Source organism: Herpailurus yagouaroundi, unplaced genomic scaffold, assembly GCF_014898765.1.
Source record: "Herpailurus yagouaroundi ecotype Mexico unplaced genomic scaffold, PumYag 217, whole genome shotgun sequence".
Taxonomy (NCBI): domain Eukaryota; kingdom Metazoa; phylum Chordata; class Mammalia; order Carnivora; family Felidae; genus Herpailurus; species Herpailurus yagouaroundi.
This window is the reverse complement of record NW_024412448.1, coordinates 2,354,053-2,363,671: the sequence shown is the minus strand read 5'-3', so window position 1 is coordinate 2,363,671 and position 9,619 is coordinate 2,354,053. Positions and strand designations below refer to the sequence as shown.

The 9,619-nt window shown below is 53.8% G+C and overlaps 1 protein-coding gene across 9 annotated transcripts in view; it reads right to left on the bottom strand.

The window, feature by feature from the left end:
- LOC121017974 (uncharacterized) overlaps positions 1-5,385 on the bottom strand; it is an 8,651-nt gene extending 3,266 nt beyond the window's left edge. Inside the window, exons 1-4 of one of the 9 annotated variants that reach the window (XR_005784973.1) lie at positions 5,098-5,385; positions 2,868-3,009; positions 2,254-2,358; positions 729-2,105 (exon numbers count right to left, since the gene is read on the bottom strand). Coding sequence is in view for 2 of the 9 variants with exons in the window: in XM_040456535.1 (XP_040312469.1) it covers positions 2,091-2,105; positions 2,947-3,009; positions 4,187-4,489 (381 nt within the window). In the remaining 7 variants the exon portion in view is untranslated. The other 8 variants (XR_005784972.1, XR_005784974.1, XR_005784975.1 and 5 more) reach the window with 8 other exon arrangements.
- Positions 5,386-9,619: the final 4,234 nt, after the last annotated feature.

Sequence of the window (9,619 nt, the reverse complement as noted above, 5' to 3'; positions counted from 1 at the left end):
TTGAGCCCCGCGTTGGGCTCTGTGCTGACAGCATGGAGCCTGCTTGGGATTCTCTCTCTCTCTTTCTCTCTCTGCCCTTCCCCTGCTGGTGCTCCTTCCCCTCCCCCCATCTCAAAATAAATAAATAAACATTTTTTAAAAAGATGTTACCATTCAGGAAGCTGGCGAAGGACATGTGGCCAGGCTTCTCCATCTCGGTTCTACTGACATTTTGAACTAGATCCTTCCTTGTGGTGGGGCCATCCTGTGGATTTTAGGATGTTTAGCGGCACCCCACTGGGTGCCAGGAGCAGTCCTACCTACCCACCCCCCCCATGTGACAACCCACAGTGTCCCCTCACCCTGCTGAATGCCCCTGGCGGGGACGCTCCCAATTAAGAACCACTGTCAAACAGAACCCTTTGCCCGGTCTTTGCACTGTTCTAGAAATCTAAAATTATTTCGAAATTAAAAGTTTATGCCATAGGGGCGCCTGGGTGGCGCGGTCGGTTAAGCGTCCGGCTTCAGCCAGGTCACGATCTCGCGGTCCGTGAGTTCGAGCCCCGCGTCAGGCTCTGGGCTGATGGCTCAGAGCCTGGAGCCTGTTTCCGATTCTGTGTCTCCCTCTCTCTCTGCCCCTCCCCCGTTCATGTTCTGTCTCTCTCTGTCCCAAAAATAAATAAACGTTGAAAAAAAAAATTAAAAAAAAAAAAGTTTATGCCATAACACCAAAGGGACAATCCATGAAAGAAATCCTTGATAAGCCCAGCTTCGTTAAGATTAAAAACCACTGCTCTGCAAAAAGTGGGTTCAAAAGAATGAGGAGACGAGCCACAGACTGAGAGACAGTATTTGCAAAGGACACATCTGATAAGGGACTATTACCTGATATATATAAAGAACTCCTATAATTCAACAATAAGAAAACAAGCAGCCCAATTAAAGATGGGCCAAAGACTTTTGACAGCTCTCCAAAGGAGATATAAGATGGCAAATAAGCATGAAAGTATGCTTTACATCATGTCATTAGGGAAATACAAATTAAAGCAATAATGAGACACCACTACATGCCTCTTAGATTGGCCCAACACCCAGCGCCGGTGAAGATATGGAGTAGGAGGAACTCACTCACTGCTGGTGGGGATGCAAAATGGCACAGCCACTGTGGAAGCCAGTTTGGCAGTTTCTTATGAAACTAAACAGACTCTTACCACACGACCCAGCCATCGTGTTCCAGGGTATTCACCCAAAGGAGGGGAAAACTTACCTCCGCACAAAAACCTGCACGTGGATTGCTTACAGCAACTTGATTCATGCTTGCCAAAACTTGGGGGGCAGCCAAGATGCCCTTGAGTAGGTGAAGGGATAAATAGACTGTGGTCCAGCCAGACAGCAGAATGTTATTCAGCACAAAAAGAAATGAGCTATCAAGCCATGAAAAGAGACGGAGGAACCTTAAATGCATCTCACTACGTGAAAGAAGCCGGTCTGAAGAGAGTACAGACTGTGTGATTCTGTCTGACGTTCTGGAAAAGGCAGGACTATGGGGACAGTAGAAGGATCAGTGGCTGCCCGGGGTTGGCAGGGCAAGGAGGGAGGGATGAGTGGGGGGAGCCCTGAAGATTTTCAGGGCCGTGAAACTACTCTGGATGTTACCGTAATGGTGAAAACACGTCATTTTGCATTTGTCCAAACCCATAACGTGTCCAATACCAAGAGCGAAGCTTAATGTAAACTGTGGACTTTGGGTGATAGGACGCGTCCATGGAGCCTCATCCGTTGCAACAAGTGTACGCTCTGGTGGGGGTGTTGATCACGGGGGAGGCTGTGCATGAGTGGGAGCAGCGGGTACGCAGGAAAGCACACGAGGCCGGGAAAAATGAGGTCGGAGCAGAGCCAGCACGGATGAACTTCCTCCAGCCCACGGTGTCTCAAATTAGCTCATACTGGAACCTGGTTGTTGCCCGGAGAGTAGCTGTTGGCAGGGTCCCACGAGACTCGGTTCCCCGGAATACACCTTGGGAAACGGTGTTCTCCATCCGTTGTCCTCAACCAGGCGCGGGCTTGCGCCCCAGCAGATAACTGGCAACGTCTGAAGGCATCTGCGGATGTCACGAGGAGTGGGGCTGCAGGCACAAAGTGGGTGGGGACCAGGGATGCTGCTCCCGCCCTGCAATGGGCAGGACTCTCCCGTCACACCTGTCAACAGTGTCACAGCTTCGAAGCCCGCCCCCCCCCCCCCCCCGCCGCGAGTCACAGGACATTGGCATTTACGAAGCAGTACATTCAGCCGGCATAACTCCTTGGAGAGGAGAGCCCTGCGTCCGCTGTTGCTTATCGACCCGAGGGTCTCTGGGGGCTCCCTGCTAGTGGAGGTGGCTGGGTGGGAACCATGGGAAGAAAGGGACAGTTTGGTCGGCTTTGGAGACCAAGTGCAGGTCCAAACCCGTGGGAAAGCAGAGACGCAAAGGAACACGAACACTCGGATGTCAGCGGGCAGGAGACGTCCCTGTGCCCCTGACACCCGTGATTCTGTCCGCGGAAGAGATTCCACCTGCTCCCACTCCCAGGTGCACAGACCCAAAAGTGTGGTCCCAGAGGGGATAAAATGGAGCAGAAATATCACCCCATGGGACTCTGGGCTGACCCCTGGCTCTCTCCGGTCCCTAAGGGGCAGGCTGTCCCCTGGAGTGAACCCTGCCAGACCAGCCTGTCCCCCATGTTTCCTCCTGCCACAACCCCGTTCCAGGGAGCTAAAGGGAAGCTTTGTGCGAGCTCCCATTTTACTACATTTATCTCATTGCCAACCTTCAAAATGCCAAACGCTGCCACTTGCCCTGAGGGAAGCAATTTCGTCTCCTACCCCGAATGTCACCGCAGAAACTCACTTCAGACCCCACTGGCTGATCGGTTTCTCCTCCACCAGCATCCACCGGCACGCCAGGCGTCAAAGACAAAGGGCCTCACCCCTGCCTCTCCGCGCCCTCGGCTCTCTTTGGTATTAAAATCACAAGCTGCCACTTCCAGATCCTGAAAGAGACGTGGAAAATGAGGTATTCGCAGAAAAAGCTTAATTATGACGCGTCCACATTACGGAACAGTATGCAGCTGCTAAAACAATGCAAGCATGTATTGAAGACGGGGAAATGTTCACATTATGACGTTAGCTGGAAAAAAAAAAAGAACACAATATGAGCTCAAGTTTGTGAAAATAAAATAGAGTAGAACAAAAACTAAAAAAAAGGAAAAAGGGCAGAAAACCATTATGTTTTATGTGCAGCCAGGAAACGTGTAGTTTGCTTCCTTCTTCTGTTCTGTACTGTTCTGTATTTTCCAGAGTACGTATGAATTCGATGATGTGTAATTAAAAGTTCATTTTTTAAAAATGTGTAATGTTTATTCATTTTTGAGAGACAGAGAGAGACCGAGTGTGAGCAGGGGAGGAGCAGGGAGGGAGGGAGACACAGACTCGGAAGCAGGCTCCGGGCTCCGAGCCGTCAGCACAGAGCCCCGATGCGGGGTTCGAACTCACGAACCGTAAGATCGTGACCTGAGCCAAAGTCGGCCGCAGAGCCCCTCAGGCATCCCGGAAAGTCCATTTTTAAAAGAAAGCTTAAATCCCGGCGTTCTCCTCGGGTTCGGGGCACTGATGCTCTAGTAAGTGACATCCCACAGGAAGAGGCCACATCTGAAGCCACCGGTCACCTTCTCCCCTGATGTATCGTCAAGAACCTCCCCACAATGAGCCCACAACAGTCATCTTCAGGGCGTTGCTTTCTGGGGGTCGAAGAGGGCAGAAGGGAGTCTCTGGGAAGAACACGGCATGGCCCATTGCCTCAAAGCCAGAGGCACAAAAAAGTTCTTAAATGGCACAAACCCATTCCGACCACAGAACAAGAGCCCTGACCCCTTCCCCTGCCGTCCCACCCATTTGGACACCTATGGAATCTTCCAGAACCGACTGGTCTTGCAAGATGCTCCCTGGGCCTGGCAGCGTATCTTAGACCTGATACCAGAGTCCGGCGGACAGGGGGAGCGTATCTGGACGTCCCGAACAGGAAAACTTACCCACCCCGCTCCCACCCTGACATACGCCGCCAAGCACGCAGGGGATCAATTTCTGGCGAAGCGAGCCTGGAGTGGGGCTCCCCCCAATGTGCCTTTGCAACAGTCCCCAGGCGATGTGCTGCTGGTCAGGGGACCCCACCTGGAGAACCAGGGAAGCAACAATCCGGAGGCGGCCAGGTGGAAACACCAGCTCCTCCTTCTCGTGAAAACGGTCGCAGCGCTCCGGACGGCCCGCCCCGGGCACGGATCCAGAGGGCGCGCACACGCCGCCCCGTGGGTGCGGACACGCCAGGCTTGTGGGCGGGGCTCGGCGCCCGCAGAGGGTAAGCCCCCTCCCCGGGGAAACCTTCTGCGTGGCTGGAGGGACAGGAGCAGGGTCCCTCTCCTTTGTTCGTGCGGACGCCCGTGCCCAGAGCTGTGGTCTCCACTCAGCCCCAGCCATCTCCTTGGTGGCCAACTGGCGAGAAACTCATTGGAATGCAGGTTGCTTGTAAACACCTGCGGGTTTTGAGATTTTGCTGAGGTCCAGAGCTCGGGGATTTTGCTCGGGGAGTTTATCAGAGTGAAGTCGGTGTAGGGAAAAAGAGGTGGGTGTGCGCGGTGGGGGGAGATGGCGGGGATCAGTGAAGATTAGTGAATTATTCACACATCGCTCTCTACCAGAACGGAAGCTCGCCTTCCACTCAAGAATGCTTATCAACACCCTTAGGTTTGTTTTTCCATCCATGTTTAAAGGGGGTAGAAGGGAAACTAGCATCATTTTTAATTAAGAAATTAAGCCGTCCCCTTTCCCAAATATTCGGCTCTGAATTCATCACTTCCAGGAGCGGGGGGGAGGGGAGAGTCCAAGCATCGCAAGAAAAGGGTTTTTTCATCATCCGCAAAATCCGATGCCCAAAATAGCCCCTTTGTTGCCCTGGCAACTAGCATTTGCTCCCCCCTCCCCCCCCCCCGTCCCTTTGCATATTGCTGCATATTTCTATCACCTCTTTCCAGGCACAGTTCATAAACAGGACGGCATAATAAAGAATGTTATCACCAATGACTTACAGCCCAGCTGCGCTCAGCGAGATAGAAAGCGGGAAGCAAATACAATTTCATGCAGCGAGGGTAACAGATTGATTGGGTGTCCTTCAAATGCGATGCCACTTCTTTAAGTCAGTCCAAATTCAGAAAGAAAGTTGGGCTCGTCCTTTTCCTGGCCGCGGTAGACAATCCACGCGGCGATAATGCCCGGGGGTCTCATTAGGACTGGAACCATCTTGCCCCGAGACAGGGATTATTCCGACAGACTTAGCTCCTCTCTCTCCCTCCCTCCCCTCCTCCGCTCCCGTCAAAGGGCCGAGGCCCCGGGATGTGGGCCTTTGCGAATTAATTATCCTCTCTCGCTGAGGATTACTCGGGCTCCATTGCTGGGGGCAGTGGAGGCGGGGCGGGGGCTTTAGCTGATGAAGATCGAGTACGATTTTTCACAGCCGTACGTACCTGGATCCTCCCGTCTGGGGAGAGGCCGTGTCCGTTATGGGGTCTGTCTCTCTCCCCGGTTCAGGCAAGATCCCACGACGGGCCTGATATTCCTCCTGGGCCCTCGGGTAGACTTCTCAGAATCCCACGCCGTGGTGGGATTCGGCAGGGGAAGCTCTAAAGAACATGGTCCCGGGGAGAATCAGCAGGAGAACCTCCACCATCGTCCCGGAAAAGCTTAGGGGCTGCCTGGGCCCCAGGCACCATCCAGAACGAAGACTCCATCCTTCCTTGTACAGACACCATTTATGAAGCCGGCCTGAAGGTCGTCCCCGGGCCACTGCAGGAGAGGGAGGCAGAGAAAGCGGTCGCCTTCCTGAAGCCCGCAGAGGGGAAGAGGAGAGAGGGGCACCACGTCTCGTGGGCACCAGGGAAGCATCCCCGGAGCTCGGCTTCCTCCCGGCCGGTGGCCAAGGCCCTTGCGGGTGCCGGTTCCCATGCAGCGCTTGGCCCGGCCTAAAGAGTTTGGGCAGGTGGCTCTTTGGGGGGGGGGGGCCCCCCGCAGGGGGGAAGAAGACAACTAGGGTGATGGGGTCGCCCTCCCGTGCCCCCTGGGTTCTTGGCTCCGTCCAGGCCGGTTCCCAAGGCCGGACCGGGAGGGAGTTTATGCCTTACCTGATGTTCTCGCCAAGCCTTCGCTGCTGGGATGCGGGAAGCGAGAAATTCTGGAGGAGAATACAGCCAGCTCTGGTCCCATTTGCAGGAATTCACCTGGTGTCCGCCAGTTTCTCAGAGCTCACGTCTCAGGGCCCTACTGGAAATTTTGTTTTAATGTATTTTCAATCGAGAAGCTCACATAACATAAAAGTAACCATTTTGTTATAATTTTTTTTTAATTTTTGAGTTTATTTTGAGAGATAGAGAGAGAGACAGAGCATGCAAGCTGGGGAGGGGCAGAGAGAGAGAGGGAGAGAGAGAGAATCCCAAGCAGGCTCCACGCTGTCAGCTCGAACCCACGACGCATGAGATCATGACCTGAGCCGAAATCAAGAGCCAGATGCTTACCCGACTGAGCCCCCCAGGATCCCCTAAAATTAACCATTTTCAAGTAAGTGGACAATTCAGGGGTTTTTCCTACATTCACAGTGTTGCACAGCCATCACCTCTATGTATTTCCAGAACATTTTCATCACCCCAAAAGGAAACCCCAGACCCACCAAGCCATTATTCCCCATTGCCTCCTCTTTCCAGACCCTGGCAACCTACTGCCCTGCATTCTGTCTCCACTCTCTTCTGGATGGTTCTTGGAAGTGGGATCATGTGGTAGGGACTGGTTGCTTTCACGTAGCATCTTCGAGCTTTACCCACATTGTAGCAGGTGGTCAGGACTTCATCCCTCGTGTGGCTAAATAATATGGCTTCGTCTGGATGCACCAGGCTTTGTCCCTCCATTCATCTGCCCACAGACGTGGGATGGTTCCCACCTCTTGACTTCTGTGAACAGCACTGCTGTGAGCACACGTGCGCCTGTATTGGTTTGACCGCGTGTTTTCAATTCTCTGGGGTCTATACCCTGGAGTGGAATTGCTGGGCCACAGGTAAACTTTTTTTTTTTTTTTTTTTTTTTTTTGTGGAGGGAGAGAGCGCAAGCAGGGGAGGGGCAGTGAGAGAGGGGGACAGAGGATCTGAAGCCGGCTCTGTGCCGACAGGCTGATAGCAATGAGCCCAACCCGGGCCTCGAACTCATGAACCGTGAGATCACCGCTTAAGCCGACATCAGATACTCAACCAACTGAGCCACCCAGGCGCCCCAGACCACAGGTAATGCTGTGTTTAACTTTTTAAGAACCGCCCCCCCCCCCAGACTGTTTTCCAGAACAGCCACACCATGTCACATCCCCACCTGCAGGGCGCAAGGGCTCCCCTGTTTGAACACCCTGGCCGGCACCTGTTACCATCGGCCTCGATTCTAACCATCCCGTGGGCATGACGTGGTATCTCACTGCTGCCTGGTCTTTCCCCGATGACCCATGACGTTGCGTGACCTCAGTATGGGCAGTGGCTCCCGCCTGAACGTGATCCGTGTTTCTTTTCTTTTCCTCTCTGCAAAGAAACGGGGCTCTTGAATGAAGATCCTGACTCATGGCGTCCAAAAAAGCACAATGGGCCCTGGGGCACATGTGACCGGGAACACGATCCCTCCGAGACAAACGGAGAGAGAGAACTTTCCATCTCTTTCCTCAGACCTCCCTGATCACAGAGCCGAGGAGAGAGAACCGTGGCAGAAGGTGTAGAGAAATCCTTAACGTCAGATTCTCTGCTGTTGCAGGAGCCTCGGAAATGCTCCACGGAGGGGAGTAGGAAGACACGTGCCCGTTCCTTCCACGCCAAAAGGAAGGTCGGAGACGGGGAAGCTCGTTTTCGTTTTCTTTACATGCGCAAGGAGGCTTGCAAATCCCCTGTATCCTCCTCACCTTGAGCACGTTTCCAAGAAGGGCGAAACAAAACCAAGTTCGCGTTCTGCAGACCATGAGGGGTTTTGTAGGAGAGTAAGTTCACAGTTAATTTCTCCCTCTCCTGAGACCCGACGTCCTGACACCGTAAAACATGTCTATGGGCCATCAGATGATGGGGTCCCAGAATCTATGGGAACATTAAATGGAGGGAAATGTGCTGAAAAATGACACTGTGTCGCTGCCCCTGCCCCCCTGCTCTGGGCTGTGTCATTACAGGTCAGACACCTGCTTCCTCTTTGTCATTCTCCAGCATGACAAACGCACCCGCACGCTGGCCCACAGTCTCGTCAGCCTGCCGGCCGACACAGCCTCACGGCTGGCCTTTCTCCTGGAGAGGAGCCCTGGTGGGGACAGTCTGTCCCCCGTCCTGTCCCCCACGGGCTCGCATCAGTCATTGGAGATTTCACTCTGGCCCAGTGTCAGACACTGGGGCTGTGACCCCAAGAGAAGACTGGGGGCCTGACCACGGGGGCAGTGAGAAGAGGGGCTGGAACTGGGCTTTAAATGGGAGGGAGGGTCACCTGGGTGGCTCAGTCGGTTAAGCTCCTGACTTTGGCTCAGGTCACGATCTCGAGGTTCATGAGTTCGAGCCCCATGTCGGGTTCTGTGCTGACAGCTCGGAGCCTGGAGCCTGCTTCGGATTCTGGGTCTCCCTCTCTCTCTCTGCCCCTCCCCTGCTCACGTGAGCTCTGTCTCTCTCTCTCTCTCTCTGTCTCTCGAAAATAAATAAATTTCAATAAATTTGAAATTCAAATGAATTTCAATAAATAAAAATCAATACGATAATTTAAACAGACAATAAATTCGAGAAACAGTCCTGCCTCTTTATCTCTGCCCAGACTGAGCCCCTTCACCCCAAGGCCATTCTCCTGAGGCCTCACTTCTCTGCTGCACCTTTGTGGGTGACCCGGAGCCTTCTGGAGCTCATCTGTGTGCCGCCCTGATGAGGGTGAGGGACAGGGTACCGAGGAGGAGGGCACAGGGGGAAGAGAGGGTACCAGGCTAGCCCTTCGGCTCGGTTACGGAGGACCCACTGTGTGCCGGGCACAGTGAGGGCTTCCCCTGTGTGCCCTGATGGGCTTTCGGCCACGGTAAGGCAAACACACGACACAGGTGGAGAAAAAAGGAGGCAGCACAGACACAGGGGGTGACACTCCATGATCACAGAGGCTGGGCTGCCTGATAACAGTGATTATTTTTTTTAATGTGTATTTAGTTTTGAGAGAGACAGAGAGACAGAGAGAGAGACAGAGACAGAGGGCCAGCAGGGGAGAGGCAGAGAGAGAGAGGGAGACCCAGAATCGGAAGCAGGTTCCGGGCTCTGAGCCGTCAGCGCAGAGCCCGACGCAGGGCTCGGACTCACGAACCGCGATATCACGACCTGGGCGGAAGTCGGACGCTTAACCGCCTGAACCCCCCAGGCGCCCCAACAGTTTGTTTATGACGACAAACCTTCAGACAATCCACAGGGCACACCTGCCATGAGCCAGGCACTGTCTGCAGTTCTGTCTGCGTCCTCCCGTGTAAGGCCCACAGAAACGGACCAGACAGATACCATCAGTCACAGGCGCCATAAATGGCGGAGCTGAGAT